General features: G+C 38.9%; 1 protein-coding gene across 1 annotated transcript in view; it reads right to left on the reverse strand.

Annotated features, from left to right (window-relative positions):
- Positions 1-5127: 5127 nt before the first annotated feature.
- The window catches only part of SKOR2 (SKI family transcriptional corepressor 2), a 37619-nt gene continuing 22098 nt past the window's right edge, over positions 5128-20648 (reverse strand). The window contains exons 7-8 of the mRNA XM_011949369.1: positions 12983-13050; positions 5128-5190 (exon numbers count right to left, since the gene is read on the reverse strand). Of these exons, the coding sequence (XP_011804759.1) occupies positions 5128-5190; positions 12983-13050 (131 nt within the window). The remainder of the gene's footprint in view (positions 5191-12982; positions 13051-20648) is intronic.

A 20648-nucleotide genomic window follows, 5' to 3' on the forward strand; every position in this document is an offset into this window, starting at 1 on the left:
GGTATACCTCCTTAGGAAAAGACATTTTGTCTGCCACCCTAGGTTATATATCTCTGATGACATTGAGTCAAACCAGAAATATTAAATGAGAGTGTGCTGGTTTGCTGTGTCCTTTTTAAAGTAAAACCATTTAGATGGGTTTAGAAGCTGGGATTTGTTGTTGGGCAAAGACAAAAGCAGCCTGCAGTGAAAGGGGCAGACAGAATTTCATGCTCTGGTGCTCTGTTGGTTTTGATTGGATGGCCCAAGTTATGTTTATTTTTCTTGTCGTAGAGTGTCAGGGCAACATAGAAGTATGAGCGGAGGTTTTGTGATTCAAAATCAATGAAATGATTGGATTGGTTATTAACTGTGTATTTATAACTGATAATACAAGATGTGAATTAGGCCACAATTTTAGGTGACAAACCAGAGGAGAGCAGACAAAGTATGGAATGCAGAGTCAGCCCCAGCCTGGCTCAAATCCTGTGACTTCCTAGCAGTGAGACCACAGGCAACTTACTCATCTCTTGTCTCTTTAGCCTTCTCAGCTGTAGGGGGGTGAAAGCAGTAATACTTACCTCAATGGGTTGTTCCAAAGATTGAATAAGATAATCAACATAAAGTCCTTAGAACAGTAGGGGCACATCATTATTCTCTACAGAGATTCTTAAAAGAACCTCTTATGTCTGACTAAAGATGAGAGAAATGAATGTACTACTCTCCCTCTTTATCTTTGATCTATACAAAGGGAAGACACAGAATGTTCAATTAAAATCCAATATCTTTTTTTTTTTAAGACTCTTGTTGTTACTTTCATAGTAATTATTCCAGAAGTGAAACAAAAATAAGAGTTTACCAAAGAGGTATAGTTAAAATACCAATAAAAAATAATATTCCAGATGCTCCAGAAAGATGCAATGTAGCAATTAGTGATTAAGAAAATGCAGACATAAGGCAAAAATAGGTGGGTCATGCTGTTGGGTGTTACATGTGGTCCTGGGCTGACTTTCATTCTGAAAGTGACCCTTTTCTAGGGAAAAAGAGATAATATATCAGAAAATTGGCACACAAAAGTGGCAGCCAAAATTTTAGAGCTAGTAGAGATTTTGACCAGGTTTGGCCATCCACATTTTATAGATAAGAGTGAGACTCAAAGAGATGAAATGATGTTACTCAAGATAACTCAGGGAGATAGCACCAGATCTGGCACCCAGTCTCCCTCACCACCAGCTAAGGACCCAAGGAAGACACGGAGAAGGTTTTAGGGTCAAATAGACCTGGACTGAATCCTGAATCTGTCACTTGAGAGCTATGTGACTCCCTGAGCCTCAGTTTCTAAGTATGAATTGGAGGTAATAACAGGATCTACCTTACAGCATTGTAAGGATAACACAGTAAGTATTTAGCCAGTATCTGGCATAGTTAGTGCTCAATAAATGATCATTATTATCATTTCCAGTTTGGCCAATGAGTTTCTGCATGACTATGAATGAGACATTTCCCTGATTCACTTCCTACTTATGTAAAATGGTTTAATTCTTGTCTGTGAAAGTTGTGGGTGCTTCAACCAGTTACATGAATGATAACTGCAAAACGTTTAAATGTGTTTGGAAGAAAATGAATGTAAAGTAATAATTAAAGTAGTGTTAACATCATACCATTTTTATTTGGGGAAGGATTTCACACAGATTACACTGGGTTATCTGTGCAGGAAGTGGGTCACAGAATTAACTAGATGTTAGGAAGGCCATCGGGAATAATTCTGGCATTAAAAATGGGCCCAGGTGAAAGGATAATGTCTGCAACATTTTGAAGTTTTTTCAAAAAGGATTTTTTCAAATCCTTTCCATTGTACTCATGAGCTCATAATGAGACAAATACGAAGAGCGGTACAATGTCTAATCTAATAGGGCTTGTTTTAGCAGGTAGTTTGAAGGTAAATAAAATAAACTACACTTTAACAGCTGGTAGCTTAACAAATAGAATTCATTGCCCCAATGGGGACTATGCTTAGGTTGAAGAAAGGTGAAGATAAATCCATGGGTAATGGATCTTTATAGTGTTATCAAGGGAAATCTAAGAGTATTCAGTGTATATGCCTACATTTTGAGGTTGATATTGTTAAGAACAACAATTTTGCTCTTAAAGTATCTTGACCTGGGTGGATCTTTATTTTGACTCAACATGGAATTTCTTATATTCTAATGTAGGACAAAAAAAATGTGCAGATCAGTGATATGTGGCAGTACTCGCTCAGCTTACTAAGTGGATTGCCTGTGGTTTTGAAAAGCTTCCTCCTCTTAATAGTAATATTGGAATCCACTGGGTGGCAAGAATACAGCATACTACCTTAAGGGTCACTCTTGCATAAGACATTAATGCATCAGTCCCTAATTTGGAAACCTGTGGTCACTCTGCAAGACAGAATGTGTCTCTCTCCCTCGGTGTAATGATTTTTATCTTGTAATCTCTCTTGGGGTAACTCCTTGCAGGCTTGGCATGTTGAGAATCAGAGACTGCCTCTAACAATACAGTCATGATTCTCTGCTTGGCTGATTTAGCTAAGCATTTAAGTAACCACTAATCTTCTGAAAGCACCAGGGTCTACTTAGAGAAATCCCTGTTGTCTGCAAGGATGGAAACAAAATCAGCATGGAGGAAGCATTAGTTACTAAACACAAATCAATCTTTTTTTTTCTTTTTTCCACCTAACCGTATGCTAGGTCACTATCAGAGGTATAGTTTCTGGGCAGTGAGTCTTAATCTGTAGGTGCAAAATGGGCTCAGGTCTGACAAACAGGGAAGATGGGTTGGGGAAGTATAAGGAATACAAAGAGAGTTTATTGAAGCTCTTAAGTATATATCAAATCACATTCTAAGGCTGGGCATGGTTGTAATCTCAGCACTTTGGGAGACCAAAGCAGGAGGACTGCTTGAGCCCAGGAGTTTGAAACCAGCCTGGGAAATATAGGGAGATCCTGTCTTTACAAAACAAAAAAAAATTTGCTGGGCATGGTGGCATGCACGCCTATAATGCTGAGATAGGAGGATGGCTTGAGCCAGGGTGGTCAAGGCTGTATTGAGCTATGATCACATCACTGCAACTCCAGTCTGGGCAGAAGAGTGAGATCTTGTCTCAAAACAAAACAACAAAAACCCCATTCTAATGGACGAATCTCCCAAGTGCTGAGTAAAATAAGCCAGATACAAGAGAATGTTCTATGCAATGTCATTTACATAAAGTTCAAAAACAGGCAAAATTTACCATCATTGCGGGTAGGGAGTGGGAGAAGCTAGACAGGGGCACAAGGCTGTTATCAGGGGCTGGAAAGCTAAGTGAGCTCATTGTGAACATTTACTGAGTTTCCTTTTGTTTTGTTTTCATTGTGTGTGTGTGTATGTGTGTGTTTGTGTGTGTCCCTGGGTGAGTGCAATTCACTGAGTTTTGATTCGTAAACTTCATGATTTGTATGACTTTATGATTTATAAACTTTGAATAAGAAGGTTATTTTTAAAAACATCCTAATATTTTCTCTTGAAAGAAAATTAGTTTGACATTTTCAACCATTATACGTATGGAGTTTATCAGAATTAATTTGGACCATTCTTGCCTTAAATATCTTGATATTCTGAGTTAAAATTCACTGGAATCTAAATGTTCTAAAATTTTCATTTCACACTGCTGGTGTAAACCTGGTCTACTATACTGAGAAAGAAATTGCCCAAAGTCAACTTCAGACTTAATAAAAATACTTTAATATATAGAACAGAGCCAACTTCACAGGTGCATTTGTTAATAACTTCATAGAGATGGAAACAGAATGACTTACTCTCTGAGCACCTCTGTTGCAGTATCATCTGCTCACCAAGAGCAATAAGTCCATGCATTAGGAAGAGGCAGGCACTAGATCCAAAGTCAGGGCCCCCAGAATCTCTTCTTGGCTTTGCAACATGAACATAAAATGTCACATCTCTTATCTGTAAACCTCAGTTCCCCATGTGTAAAATTAAGGGAAAGCACATGAATGAAAAACTGTTTTGGAAAGGGTTTTGAGTACCTGATGAAATGTAACATAATTATTATTATTTAAGACAAATACTGAAGACTACCACTAATAAAGATAATGGCAAGAAAAATTGTCATTTGCACCTGCTAGAGGAAATTCGTGATATGCAGAAGGGAGGTGAAGGAACAAAAGGAACCGTGAGCCTGCACAGTTCTTTTTGCTAACAAATTCTATTGAGTTGAAAATATGTTCCAGAGGGGAGGAGTGCGAAGAGTCATTCTGGTGGGAATGGATTAAATTGATAAATGGCTGCAGTCCTAGCTGGCCATGAGCACTAACAAATGCTACCTTTGGCATCTGTGGTTTTTTCCCTGATTTAGCAATCCTAGTTGTTAGGTCATCCCAACATATTGTTGCAGAAACAAAGTGCTAGTTTTTGCATTCCCACAATTCTAATAATTACATATGTCTTCTTCCATGGGCTGAAAAAGTTTCTTTTCAAATGTTTAGGTATGTTCTGAATATAGCCATTGAATTGTCACTGTCTGCTCTTCCTTAAGAGTCCAAAATAATTGTCTTTCCCATTTTCTTTTAAACTGATATGACCTTGAACCTGGCTTCAGCTGTAGAGAAACTATTACTGGTTTAGGGAAAAGGTTAGTTACTATTCCTAGAGCAGAAGGTCTCAAAGGTCTATATCGTCCCTAGTTCATATTACCACCTGCAGTAACTCTCTGAAAGTCAGATTTCAGGCAGGCTTTTTGGAAGCGAAGGAGAGACAGAGATGAGACACCCTGAGGATGACTGCTGACACTTCAGTTTCCTTGGGGGCAGTAACTGGGGTGTCAGAACCATAAAGAGCAGAAAGCCGTAAAACAGAAAGAAGATCACTTTTGCAGACTGAATACAGAATTTTTAGTTATAGGAATTTTCCATGGAATTTATAAGAGGTACTTGGCCATTCATTTAGGAAATCCCATCCCTGGACATAACGAAGTTTATCGGTGTATTGACTCAAACACAGGATGCAAATTTACCAATCCCTTGGGCTATTTCAAACACATCAATAAAGAATATGTTCAAGCACACAACAATACAGAGAGTTAAGAAAATTGCTTTCCTCTGATGATCTTACCTTTTAGCTTTTGCTAAGATGGGCGCCAAGCTTTTCTTTCCTGATCAAACTTGCCGCATAGGGGATCTATAAGATAAAAATAAGCAACACCATCCAGGTAAGCTAGATTTGGAGACAGATGTGTAATGGAGACCCTTCATCATGCCTAACAATTTGAATGCCAATAGATCCTCCCTGAAAAAAAGAGGTCTCCATCTGCTTAGCAGTATGAGGTTTCTGGGGTACAGCATCCTTAAGGCCTGTTAACAAGTACAGTGAGGACAGAACAGGTGATCACACTGGATTGCTGCTACAGCTAGTCCTTGAGGTTAACATGTGATGTTTCACTTTTTAAAGTTTTTAAAAATTTGTGTTTAATAATATGGTATCATATTTATTTAGGTACAAAAACTGAGTTATGATGTTCTAATGTATGTTTAAGGTCATAAAACAAGAATGTGCTTACAAACGAGTTTAATGTAATTGTTCAGTTTATTAGAATGATTTCTTTATAACAGACGTAATTTCTTTATAACATATGCTATCCTTATAAATTACAAATAAGACTAACTAAACCCAAACTATTACTCTGATTAGATTCCCAATAACTGATAAGATGCATCAGAGACTGGGTGCGGTGGCTCACACCTGTAATCTTAGCACTTTGGGAGGCTGAGGTGGGAGGATTGCTTGAGCCCAGGAGTTCAAGACCAGCTTGGGTAACATAGGAAGGCTCTGTCTCTACAAAAAGTTAAAAAATTAGCCAAGTGTGGTGACACACACCTGCTACTTGGGAGGCTGAAGTGGGAAGATCACTTGAGCCCAGAAGATCAAGGCTGCAATAAGCCATGATTGCACTACTGCACTCCAGCCTGGGTGACAGAGCAAGACCCCTTCTCTCTCACACACACACACAAAGAAGCATCTGAACTAACTGCACTCAATGGAAAATATGACCTTCAGAATTCTACCTGGGTAAACTTGAAAAGTACTTTTGAATACTGGGGTTTTGAATAAAAGTTGATCACACTTGGTATGCTTCTTTTCATTAGAAAATTCCAATGGTTGAAATTGGACTCAATGTATTATTTAGATTTACCTCTCCACTAACCTCCGTTAAGGTGCTCTATTCTTATGTTACCCACCTTCAGCATTACAGGCTAAACTCAGAGCTTTAAAGACTTGAGTCTATTCTACATGTAAAGAATAAATATTCACCCTTCTAGAATATAATGTGAAATATGGCTGTTAAGTAAAAGCAGTGAGGGAAATAAAATTACTTTCATTCAATTAAGCAATGATTTATATATATATATATAATTTCCCACATTCCAGTATATGGTATGTTTTCCTCTCATTATCAACAGTCCACACATATGAACCTTCATTATTAATGAGAAAGAGTTATAAATCTACAGTGATGCTAGTGGCTAAAAAGAGTTGGACCATTTTACTGTAATAATTAGCTGAATCAAACAGTGTTTTTAACAGGAAAGAAAAGACAATAACAAAATAACCATCTCACTATTTTGATATATAACCACAACATAAACATGTCAGATAGGCACATATCTGATAAACGGTATAGATAGCAGCATTGAAATAAATGATTCATATAGTAACATTAAAAGTTCAATGTCCTAATCTCATATTTGAGGATGCAGGCTGAGATCAGCTAGATAACTATGACAAGGACAGTTACACAAGGCCCTACTCCAGTTACCTCGTCTTTTCACTCTAGGTTATGCTATACCTGCTATTAACAGAGACCCCTTTGAATATTGGTTTTCCATTATGGTGTATGCTGCAATGTGCCAAAGCGTATGGATCACTTCTCTAGATGTATGACATGACAGAGCCTGGAATGGAATTCTATTATTTAGGATGACAAACAATGGAAACTTTTGGGCACAAGGAGTTCCCAATAAAATATGTTTGTGCCCTCTCACATTTTAAAAAAGTCCTCAACATCAAGATTAGACACCACAAAGATTTAGCAAGTGTCTGTTCTATGCCAGCCACCAGGAAAGATAAGTTAAATCACCATGGGCCATCTCACTAAAGGAGTAAACTACTCATCCTAATCCAAAGAAACCCACCTGAAGGATTCTACTTTCAGAGCTAAGTCAAAATGGCTCCTCTTTCTTTTTTTCAGAAGCAATAACACAGCATTTCATTAAAGTAGGAAGCTGAGAAGGAAAAGAGAAGCAAAAAAAAAAAAAAAAAAAAAGGATTCAAGAAAAAAAGGACATTTCCAAATAAGCATATTTGAGTCCCAAGGGTCCAGATTGGAATTTAAACTGGGGTGAAGAATTATCCCCACCAGAATGTTGATTTTTTTCATTTATTTCATTAAAACAAAATGAAATAAAAGCCAAAAAAAAAAAAAAAGATAAAAAGCAAAAAGTAGTGAGCTGAGAATCATGTATTTTTCCATTCTAAGTCCTAAATCATGAATGGTAAATAAAGATTATAGCAGCATGGCCAGTTGTTAATGGAAACAGCATTATTTCACTGATTCCAGGATGCACTTTATCCCCTCACATTTTAACATTCTGAAATCAGATGTATTATAATTGATGGTATCTTAGAATTACAGTTGAAACCTTTTTCTTTATGACTCATCAAGTAGTGGTGCCTCTTACAATTGATGGTGCTTCAGAGTCCATAAAATGCGACATTGGACTTGCAGACACTTCAGCAAATTCTCCCCAACTCGGAAGCCCAGGATTTTAGAGGCTTGATTTAAACGAGTTAGTTATTCCATGCAAATCTACAATAGGACTTGCAAAAGCTTTCTTTTCATCTTGACCAGCTTGGAAATTATCGATGGAGAAAAAAATTCAAAGTATTATGTAACTTCTAAATTACCTACTTGGTTATAGTAGATCAAAAGTACTGGAGTTTAAAAAAAACAGTGACTTCTTGGTTTGTGCCAAGAGAGTTAACCTGAGCTCACACCTTCAGGTCAGTCAACATCTCAAAAAGAGAAAGATCAGAAGAAAAAGGCTACATAACTAAGGAACAACTGATTGCACTGTCAAGGTGCACAACAGTAGATCAATAATTGGAAATGGACACACAGTAGCCAAAGTCTGTCTACTGCTAGAGAATTTTAAGGCAGCTTCCACGGAAGTTCAGGCTTGTATTAAGTCTCCTGACTTGCAGGGATCTCCTTTTGATGCATATTTAGATACAGAGCCAAAAGCTTCCAGTGGCCCAGGGATCTTCTTCTAAAAATATAATGCAAAACAGTAATGGTTCTATCTACCTTTTTTAAAAAATAAAGCTGTAAGACATATATTTACAAACTCTCTAGGTTGATACAGTAGAAATCTGGGCAAGTTCCCATCCTAATGAATACTGGAGAACCTCCAAGAAAAGACCATCTTACTGAAGAGCTATGTCCTTGCCAAAGAACAAGCACTCTTCCAGCAAAGATAACGACCTCTCGCTCCTTTCCCTATGAAGACGCACTGCACTCCCGTCATTAGGAAGTTGTAAACTGCTGTTTTACAAGTCCACAGTGAACAAAACATTAGTCCTTAATCTATTGATGGAACATTATTTTAATTGAGGCTTTTAATGAAGAACTTTGAGACCGGTTCCCCCTAGCTGCGTGTGACTGCAGCATTCTGGAAAAACAGCAGAGGGCACTTAAAGACTAGCACATTTTCCCAGTCAACACGCCTTGTGGTAGCGATCTGACAAGTTCAAAGGATGTGAATCTGGGTCTAGCCATTTATCATGTGCTCTGTATTGCAGCATCACAATGTCCTCCAAGAACTATGACTAAAAAATAAAAAAGCATGTCTTCAACAAATCTACAGTAGTAGTTTATACACAGATGCACTTGCTTATAAAATTATTGCCAAATTCATAATAATAAAACAAAAATTTTATCAAGGCGTCATCACAGTCTCAGTTCATGTTGTAAGTTTTTCTATTTCAGTCCTTGGAAAACCTTTAATCAAAAGGCTATTTACTGAATAAAAATCTTCAGTCAGCTTCTTCATCCCAAGGACTGATAAGTTTTGCTTTTAAAATTGAGTAAACTTCTCCTAGAATCACAATTCATTTGTGAATGAGAAATCCTTTACCCTTTATTACACTAAATATTTACATTTTCATAAACATGCTAAATTAAAAAACTTTTGTAGTGGTTCATAGGAATAGGAATATATTTCTTTGTTTTGCATAACTAAATGTGGCTTAGTAATAAAAATGCTATAAGCACTTGAAAACCCGGGGCAGGGGTGGGGGACTTTAATACAAACCATGTTAAATACTAAAAATCCCAAAATTTGAGCTATTTTTTAAAAAGGTAGCTTACAGCCATGTATAAATGTTAAATAATTCCTCACATGCTTTAAATCTCACATTGAGATAAATGCACATTCATTTATAAAGACACAAAGAGAATCAATCATTTGACTCTGTAGTCATCACAACTTTACATTTAACACGGGAAAAAGAAGCAATGGTGCAGAAATGACAGTCAACAGAGAATCTAAAAATGCAGGAGCTGAAGAAATTCATAAGTTTTCTCTCTATAGCAATGATACCCAAGACACTTTCGAAATAAGTTTTTTGAATAGAAATGCTTTTTAACAACATAGGATAAATGCATTGCGGGTCTTTGGGAATCGTTACAAAATATGATGGTTTTAATATATTTGAATTCTCCATGACTGCAAGATAGAGTGGGTTTTTATGTCATCTCAAGAAAAAAAAAACAACCTGTTTTGTAATACATGCTCCGTAAACTTTAAACATAAAATAATTTTGAGTGAACTGTTCTGTTTTCAGGAAGCAAAGCATGCAACCATATTGACTGATGAATAAGATCATCCAACTAAAATATTCAGAAAGCCAGTAATTGTGATACCTTGCAATTTCTTGATAATCTTTAGATAGAATTTTCTAAAGACATTTTCCCCCAGGTACTTTGACAAATAAATACATCAAGCTGAATAAGGAATTAGATACATTTCTGTTGAAGTAACATTGAATCTGCAGCCTCAATTCTAAAGCAGATAGTCCATGTAAACATAGGTCTTTTCTGCACAAAACTATATCTAGCCAGATGGGCACAGTGGCTCACGCCTATAATAGTTCCACCATTGTAGGTACTACTTTGAGAAGGGCCATACCATTAAATTCATTACTCGCATTGGCACAGCATTTTATGGCTTGTATGTACATTTCATGTTTATTACTCACTTGCACACTTGCACTTGTAATATTCCTACCAGGGCACTAGGTTAAACCTCATAGCAGTTCCATTTGGTTGAGGAACTGACACTTAATGAACTGTATGGTATGGGTCTCAATCCCAAGTTACAGACGTTAAAGCTCATGTCTGTTAGGTGCAGACAGGGCAGTAATACAGAAGCTCCCCCAAATTTGCTAGTATTCCTTCCTTTAGGAGTTGTGGTAATAGTATTTGCTTAGTGTAAAATAACATTTGAGGAAACTAGGACCAAGCCAGGGAAATTTGGCAAAGAATTAAGAGGACTGCTACATGAGAGTATCAGAGTTGGGTCAGGGTCATCATGGGTGGTGATTCATTCAACAAATGTTTATAAACAGCTGTTTGATGCTGCACACTGTGATAGGTACTGGAGTCAGCATGAAAACCCTGGGCATCTAATGGTAGGGGACACACAAAAAGGGGAAGAAGCAGGAGGGACAAATCATGTCAATTTCTCCAATTTTCATGTTGTTACCCTGGATGTACCTTTGTGTATTTCAGGAATCATATGATACCTACAAGGGCAGGATGGTGGGGGCGGGAAATTCAAGCTTCTCCCAAATTACTTAATTTGATACCAGGAACAGTTTACTATCTATAGGAATGTGAATTAACAACATTTGTTTAGATAGATGAAAACATGTGATAAAATATTTTACAATACAGCATAACAGAATGATTTAGTAATACCAGTTTTAATCTTCCATGTACCAAATATCTCAAAAGACATGAGACATTTTTTCTTCTATCAATCCTATGTGATTATTACATGGAGACAATATAATTTCGTCTTTTACTAAACAAACCAAATGCCAAAGAAAATTAAAACATTAAGGTTACATAACTGGCTTTGAATAGGGGCACTAAAAGAAATACTGTTTCCTTCTCTAATGCCCATTTTGCTATACTCACCACCACCCCCTGAAATCACAATTTTTTTTGTTGCACGTGTGGCAATTTTTTTTCTTTTGTTTTAAGAGTATGACAATGGGCTGGGTGCAGTGGTTCATGTCTGCAATCCCAGCACTTTAGGAGGCCCAGGTGGGAGGATCACTGGAGGCCAGGAGTTTAAGACCAGCCTGGGCAATACAGAAGACCCTGTCTCTACAAAAAATTAAAGAATTAGTCAGGTGTGGTGGCGCACACCTGCAGTTCCAGCTACTTGGGAGGCTGAGGTGAGAGGATTGCTTGAGTCTAGGAGTTTGAGGCTATAGTGAGCTATGATTATATCACTGCACTCCAGCCTGTGCAGCAGAGTGAGACCCTGTTTCAAAAAAAAAAGACACAAACAAACAAACAAAACAAAACCTGAAAATGATGACCTGTGTAAAATAAGGGAGGTCCTAAAATTTTATATCCCCCTACATCGAATCTTTTATTTAAATTTTTCCTTTAAACAGAGAACACAATTCACAGCAAGAAATTACAGCTCTTATTATCAAGGAAACAAAAGCCAAGAATGGGAATTTGTTATTAAATCAATTATGAAAATCCTCTGCTCCCCAGTAAATTTAGGTGCAAACAAAACCAACATGAGAAAAAAATCTTGTTTAAGCAGCATCTTATGTAGTGGTTTTCAGAACTGAGAGTTGTTAACGATCACTTGAGATCAAGGAAAGTCAATTGCTTCAAAAATGACTCTTAGGAGTCGTCACTAACACTGGCATGATTTCTCCAATGAAGAATGGAAACATTAATAACTACCTTTCTTAAATAATCCTGACAAAAGAACTAGATATGGCTCTGTACACAAGACAGGCACATATGCATGGATCCATGCTTAATGGTTGAAAGGTAGCATGGATCAGTACAGAAATGTCAAGCAACCCAAAGTGTAATAATTATGCTGGGAATATCACTAAGGATCAGTAGGTGTTTTTATCCAGGTGAGTAAATATATCTTGAATATATTGAGCAGAAATAATTTTCCCCATTGTACTCATGAAAATGAAGAAGCTTGGGAGACTCCTTTAAAAGCCCTAATGAATAATACTAGATGTATCTACATGGGGACAAAGGGCAAAAAATTCAGAAAGCAGACAAAAACCCAAAACAAAACCACTACATTTACTTATCAGACATCTTCCTGGTTTTTGTTCCCATATAAATAGATCTTAGTGAGTGTCCATTTTTAGAAATGATTAGGATAGAGTAATACATTTCATTTGGAAATCATTTGTTTCTTTTCATCATCCTTCAAGTGAATTTAATTGATTAATTGTGCTCATTAATTGTGTTTTATTGGTAGTGGAGGGCCCAGTTCAAGTGTGGGTAGTGAAGGGAGAGGATAGAAGACAGTTGCCCTTCACTGAGCCCTTCACTGAGCACTGTGTTTGGGAAGTTTGCATAATGGAAGAAAATGCAGGTACCTTTGGTTTACCCACAGAGATAATTTACACATCTGTCTATTAACACATGGTAGGTAGTTACATTCAGAGGAAACATACTGCCACATCTGTTTATCCTGTGTCTAAGTAAATCTCTTGGTAATTAGCATCTAAGCCAGCTGAGAGGTAAGTGGACCAAAGGATTTCATGCAAAAACGTGAAAAGTTTCATACATATTGGGTAGTCTGAAAACAAACCAATCAAGTTGAATTTATTTTTAAGTAGAAATGCATCTTACAATTTGTAACTGTTGCACCATTTCTTCTCGGTAGGCTAGTTCCCTTTTCATCTGATCCTGAAAATTATCTGGTAGGAGAGAGAGAGAGAGAAAGATTAACTAAAATGTAAAATCTACTTTTAGTTTAGCTAGTAAAAACACTATTGACAGCCCCATGGACAGCCCCCCTACTTTTAAGTCTTTTTTTCGTAGGCAAATTATATGCTTGTTTGAAGAATGTTTTCAACCCTCTATAATTTAATCAGACTAGACAGTAAATTCGGAGAGTGTGTCTTATATTTTACAGTATCTCATATTCTGTCTAGTATTATCTCTTGCATATGGTTACACAGAAATATCCCACACAATCATGTTCTTTAGCCTTTGCACACTTGTGCAAATCACAGGTATTGGGAGCTTCCACTCCCCATACTGTCTTCAGAAGTCCAGCACGAGTGAGGAGGGGCAGGCCTTGGATAGAGCTGAGCATAGGAAATGCTGCCCCTCCTGCACATAATACCTTCTGGGTAAATAAGATGTGGGTCTGTGAAAAATGCCTACCTGGCTTCACTGCAGCTCATCTCACTCCTAAGAGAGAGTACTTTGGCCTGACTCTCCTGTGCAGCAAACTCACCCTGGAATCAGCTTTATTTTATGGTCCTCCTTTGTCCTGGTGTCTTTCTACAGACCTTACCTTAATCTGAGAAGAAAACTTTAAGAGATATTGTCATGCAAAATATTTTTGCTATTCTACATACTGATCATATTTATTGCATTAGGGAAAAAATGACTTCCAAATGCACAGTTTAGTGTTACATCTTCTCCATGTGATCCTTTTAAAAGTGTGGACTTGGCTAACTTTGCCTTTTTCTGCACTGAAGGAGAAATTAGCATGATTTCATATTGAATTTGTGGTTGATAGGGCAGCAGCTTGAGTAAATCAGAAACTTCATCATTATCTTTTCTTCTCCTCTTCTTTTCATCTCCACCGTCAACTAGTGTGTGAGTTCTATGTGTTCTACCTTCATCTTCTCCCCTCTTTGCCATCGTTACCTCCCACATGCAGGCACCTCATCCCTGAATTATTTTCCAGCTGACCACCTGGCCTCCAGTCCCTTCCTCTCCAAATACCTTTAATTCCCTGCTTAAAAATCTCCAATGACTTTCCAACACTTTCAAGATAGTAAATCCTTTACCACTCATGAGACCCTGGGTACTTAGAGATGAAAAGGCTTTATTCTTTTTATTTTTTTCAACTTCTACCTTTTCATAAGATTTGAATTTCTTATCCAACCCCAAACATATGTTCTAATTAATTTTTTTAAAAAGACCCAATCCCTACTGTCACCTCTGATTTTAATGTCAAAGTCACTAATAGAGGGAGGTATGTGGTGTCATGCAAAGATTGAGAGAGGAGCTGTCATTCATTCCGGGAGCATTAGAGGGAAGAGCTGCTTGAGCAGACATGTGGAGAACAGCATTCTATATAAAGACATGGAAGGAGGAGAGGGGAACTGCATATGGCTCAGCTGGCTGCAGCCAAGGACACAGAGGAAATCCCTTGCACCCCACCAGCCACCAAACCACTCTCCAGTCCCCAACTATGCGTTATACTTGCAGCCTCTGTGTCTCTGCCCCTGCTGTGGTCTTGCCCTTGCAGTAAACAACTGCCTTTTCTTTAAAGTCCAGTCCAAATATTACCTCCTCCAGGAAGTCTTCTCCAATTCTGCAGCCCCTCCTGCCAAAATTATTTACTCTTTTTTTTTGTACTTCTCCAGTACCCTGTCCATACCTGTATTAATGCATCCATAATACACACTATGATTAGTTGTTATCTATCTGTCTCCCTGCTAAACAGTTGAGTTCTTAGAGGGCAGGAAGATACATTTAGATACTTTAAAAATTTTCAAGGCCTACCAGTGTCTGGCACACAGCAGGGGCTAGCTAATAAATGAGGAGTAAAAACACACAGAATTATTCACCAGCAGGTTGAGAGTCTGCCATCTATAGTAACTACCCCACTCTGGAGCCTCAGAACTTTATCTAAAGAAACAAAGATGTGAAATAATGTGCTCTTTTAGGTCTTTTCTTGCTCCAGCATGTTAAACTTTGATGACAGGCCGAGTGTGGTGGCTCAAGCCTATAATCCCAGCCCTTTAGGAGGCCGAGGCAGGAAAATTGCTTGAGCCCAGGAGTTTGAGACCAGCCTGGGAAACATGGAAAAACCCTGTCTCTACTAAAAATACAAAAAATTAGTTGGGCATGGAGGCGCATGCCTGTAGTCCCAGTTACGTAGGAGGTTGAGGTAGAAGATTCATCTGAGCCTGGGAAGTCAAGGCTGCAGTGAGCTGAGATTGCATCACTGCACTCCAGTCTGGGTGACAAAGTGAGACTCTATCTCAAAAAAAAAAGAAAGAAAAATTTTTTGGTGACAAAATAAATTGACTTGATTGGGCTCCATGCATGCACTTGTCTTTCCTGTGCAGGGGAAGTGAGGGAAAGATTTTGATTTACACCAACAACAATTAGGCATAAGGAACTATGTGAGGAGCTGGCACCCACCTCACCAGGTCAGGATGCTCTAGAGGTGGGTCAAAGGGTACAGGAGGAACTAGCCCTCCACAAACTGCCCTGGTTCCAACACTTGGTCCTGCACTCTGGCCTGAAGGCCTCCAGGAAAACCAGTGTGGTTCCAGACACTGGAGCACATGGCAAGCAGGTCGCCCTCTGTGAAGGAGAAAACTTTCCTCTGAGCCTCTAGGGATCCAAGATGCCTTTGACCAGGGTGGTAAACTAAGATGAATTAGGAAGGAGGGGCTGCCTGAAGCCAACCTGGCTGGAGCACTTACTTCCCTGGGATCACAGAAGATTCTAATTTTAGTGGAGGAAACAGCTAAGGGCAATTCAGAGTGGAATGATGAAAACTAGTCCTAACTTAACTCATGTTCATCATTCTATGATAGTACACTTAATATAATTCTCTAAGTTAACATGAAAAAAAGAAAAGAAGCCATTAAAGTATTAGAAAAAAATGGTAATTTTTTTTAAAGATTGGAGTGGGGAAGAACATAAAAGGCAAAACTCATAAAGGAAAAGACTGGTTGATTTGATTAGACAGAAATTTAAATCTTTGGTATGCCAATGAATTACAAACAGATTAAACTCCCCAAACATAAAACACCATAGTCAACATTTAAAAGTAATTGATACAAACCAAAAAATACTTGCAACATGTCAAAGAATTAACATTTTAGTATATAGAGGGTTTATACAAATCAATAAGAAAATGAACACATCGATGGAAATATGGGGAGAGAACATAAATGGGCATTCACAAAACATATGAAAGGATGTTAGACACATGAAAAATGTTCAACATCACCAGCAATGAAAGAAAAGGAAATAATATGAAATACCAAAATTTCCACTTAAGTTAGCAAAGATTAAATGAAAAGATGATACATGCTCTTCCAAAGATGGGAGGAGAAATTAGTCCAAACTTTCTGAAAAGCAACTTGAAATTATATGTTAAGACCTTTAAAAAGTTAATGCCCTGTGACACAGCAACACTTTTAGGAGTTTAACCTAAGGAAATAATAATGGATACATGCAAAGACTTAGTTACAAGGGTGTCCACCATCTAAAACTTGGGCAAACCTTAATGTCCAATGTAACAGTATATTTATACACTGCTGTGTAGTAATGGAAAGAGGCACATTTTAGCTAAAACAAAAAGAAAGTAAAAAATGTTGTGTATTACATTTCATTTTGTTTTATAAAAGCATTTAATATGCATTTAAAAAGGCTGAAACTCCAAAATATTAAGAGTGGTTATCTCTAGGTGGAAAGATTGTGGGTGATTTTTGTTTCCTTTCCTTTTTATTTCTGCATACTTAAAATTTTCCACAACAAGGATGTGTACAGCTTTGAGATATGAAGATTGTTAATTGGCAAACATACAAAAATCTAAAATTTTTTATATGTTCTTTCTCTTTTTTAAATTTGAGACAGCGTCTCACTCTGTCACCCAGGCTGCAGTGCCATGGCACGATCTCGGCTCACTGCAACCTCTGCCTCTCGGGTTCAAGAGATTCTCCTGCCTCAGCCTCCCGAGTAGCTGGGGTTACAGGCATGTAACCCCATGTAACCCCACCATGCCTGGCTAATTTTTTTGTGTTTTTAGTAGAGACGGGGTTTCACTATTTTGGCCAGGCTGCTCTCACACTCCTGACCTCAAGTGATCCACCTGCCTTGGCCTCCCAAAGTGCTGGAATTACAGGATGAGCCATCACGCCCGGCCATATTTTTTCTATGTTCTAAAGGTTGATGAAGACAAAATTTAACTGGAGATGGAAAAATTCATTCTCTAATGAGAATCACTTATAACCCAACTATTTTTGGAAAATGATAATATAAAAGGAAGTAGCAAAGAAAAGCACTGAAGTGCAGCATGTCAGCCAACACAACAGCAAGGCTGCACACTGCAAACTCAGACAGCTGGAAAAGCCCAAGGGTTTTCCAAACAGCAATAAAGAGTATCTAGCCTACATTCCTAGAACCAGAAGTAAGAAGACAAACCCATAGGGTACATCTGGTTCACCTGGAACGTTCTAAGCAAGCAGTGGGCTTTGGGGTTCAATTTGTTTACAACGTCTTCATTTTGTTATCTCTATTTTTAAAGAACCACTGAACCTTTTTTTTTTTTTTGAGAGATAGTGTTGCTGTATCACCCAGGCTTAAGTGCAATGGTGTGACCACAGCTCACTGCAGCCTTGAACTTGGGTTCAAGTGATCCTCTCACCTCTGCCTCCTTAGTAGCTGTGACTACATGTGCATGCCACCATGCTTGGCTAATCTGTGTGTGTGTGTTTATGTAGAGCCAGGGTCCCAGCATGTTGCCCAGGCTGACTTTGAACTCCTGGGCTCAAGCAGTCCTCTTGCCTCGACTTCCCAAAGTGCTGAGATTACAGACCTGAGCCACTGTGCCCAGCCAAAACTTAAATTTTTTTTTCATAGCCATCTCCTACTGAAAGGACCAAAGCTTTTAATCTATACAGTATTTTGGAATCTGCCCCGCTGTCCCCACCCCACACTTCATCTTCCAGAGTATGGTACAAAAAGAAAGAAAAAGGAAGGAAAGAAGGGAACCACTGAACATAAAATAAATTCAATAATGGCCACAGGTGAAAAACGTAGACAACCATATTCAGAGAGATGAGATGTAGTTTGTTTTTAATAACAAGGACTCTTTTTGGAAGAGCAATTTTTTATAAGAATCTAAAATGATGACATTTTAGATAAAATCTAACATTTTTCATAAAGCCCCATTCATTTGTGCTTTCCTGTAATAACCAACTGGCCTTTCCACTCAGTTCTTCTAAGTGCCATGAATTTGTCACTAGATCTGCAAATCTAAGGATTCTACTCATGAGCCCTGGATACTCTCCTTTATACAACAGACTTCAGTGATCCAATTTCATCCTCCATTGTCAGTTTTAATCTCTTCGGGTATGACCCCAACGTTCCTATCAATCATTTATTGAGAATGTGTTACGTACCCACAATATGCCAGGTGCTGCAGGTGGCAACGGAAGAACATTCTGAGTAGCCCTTCCCTGAATCTATTTACAATGCAGGTGTGGGGAGAGGAGAATGAAACAGAAGAGTCAACACAGAAAACTCATGGTACTAGAAATGAACACAACAGGACTTCAGAAAATGCTGCCTGCTGTAAGAGTGGAAAGGCTTCTTGGATGTGGCAAAACTTCAGCTGTGTCCCAGATAAGGAGGAGGACTTGAATGAGGGGAGGCACTCTGGACTAGAGTGAGACGGTGTATAGAGGTGGAAGGAGAGGGGTGAGAGTGGTCTGCCAGGTAACTGGGGCTGAGCCTGGGGAGAAGCAGAAATAAGGGTGGGGAGGTTGCGGCGGTAGAGTGGGGGGCATACAATTATGGCAGGTTTTGAGAGTCAGAGAAGAGTTAACTTAGATATACCATGATAAACAGGGCAAATCATTCTAGCTTCTTGAGGTGAAGACTTGGTGCCAAATCTAGAGTTTTAGGAAGACAGGGCTAAGAGCAGCAGGCAGAAAGGGCTGGAGTGGAGAAGGGAGGTGAGGATGCAGGGCACCCTGCTGGTGAGGGCCTTCTCCATTCATTGCCACCTTTAGCAGGTCCCTTCTCCATTCATTGCCACCTTTAGCAAGTCCCAGGCTCGGGGCTAGGCCCTGAGGTTTTAAGATGGCTAGTGGGAAGAAATCAAAATGAATAAAAACTACAGTAAAAGGATGAATGCTGTAATAAAGGAAGGCATAGGGTGTTGGAGGAAAAGAGAGGAAGAAGAGATACAATTGCTGGGCAAGGTGTACATAACGATGCAGTGGCAAAAATAACTTCTGGATTTACAGCTGCAAAAATGATCAGACCAGTTGTGAGGGGGGAATTTGGAATGGTGGCATTGGGGGTCACCTTTAACAAGTTACTCCTGTACAACTGAACATGATATTCATTACAAAACATGTTTGACCAGCCATCCTATTTTCATCTCAAAGTAACCTTGATAACAGTGGAGCCCCTCCTAATCCATTTCCCCAAACACCTACTCCCACTCAATTCCAGCTTCTCCTCTTTCCTTAGTATACCCTTCCCACCTCTCTGTTGTGTCCTACCCGGTTTGTTGATTAACCTTATTGTTTGGTATCAAAACAAGTTTCACGGCCTGTTCCACCCTCTATAATGACAGCTCAATAAACCTTAAAAGTTCTGGTTTCTTACATCAGCTAGTTTACTATACAGTCACTACAAGAATGTCAGCATCAAACTTTAAAACTGTATATAATAGCAACGACACATTTCATAGTAATTACTATGCATTTGTCACTGTGCTAAGCACTTCATGCCTTTCACTCATTTAATCCTCTCCACAACCCCAGGAGGTAGGTAGCAGTATTGCTATACTGCTGAAAAGAGATCAGGGAACTTGCCCAAGGTTACTCAGCTAGTGAGTAGAGCAGTCAGTATCCACACCTGGAACCATCTCTATGACCTGCCATGCTTCTCTGCCTCTGCTGTAATGGCAAATGCCTGCCGTTATAGGAGAAATCTGCTTTCTCCTCCCCAGATTTCCCCATCAGGGCTACGCATAAGTATTAGTGGAAAGCAGCTCTGGAAGCCTCCGTTCCAGCAAGTGCAGAGACTTGCTTGTTTCTCTTCCTCTTCCCAACTGCTGCTCCCCAATTGTGGAGACTTGTTTCTTCCTCCACCTCCGTCTTCCTCCCTCTTCCTCCTTTTCTGCCTCTTCCTCTTCCTTCTCCTTTTTCCCTCTATCCCTTCTTCCTCCTTTTCCTCCTCCTCCTCCTCTACCTGCCCCTCCTTTCTGTTATCTGTATTTGTACCCTCTCCATGCTTAGGATCATTCCTGTGGTCCTCATTAAACCTCAGAACCATGGCAATAAGCCAATTTTTTTTTTTTTTTTTTTTTTTGAGACTGAGTCTCGCTGTGTTGTCCGGGCTGGAGTGCAGTGGCATGATCTCGGCTCCCTGCAACCTCTGCCTCTCAGGTTCAAGTGATTTTCCTGCTCAGCCTCCTGGCTAGCTGGGATTACAGGAGCATACCACCACACCTGGTTAATTTTTTATATTTCTGGTACAGATGGGGTTTCACCATGTTGGCCAGGCTGGTCTCGAA

The sequence above is a fragment of the Colobus angolensis genome, unplaced genomic scaffold, assembly GCF_000951035.1.
Source record: "Colobus angolensis palliatus isolate OR3802 unplaced genomic scaffold, Cang.pa_1.0 Scaffold299, whole genome shotgun sequence".
NCBI lineage: Eukaryota > Metazoa > Chordata > Mammalia > Primates > Cercopithecidae > Colobus > Colobus angolensis.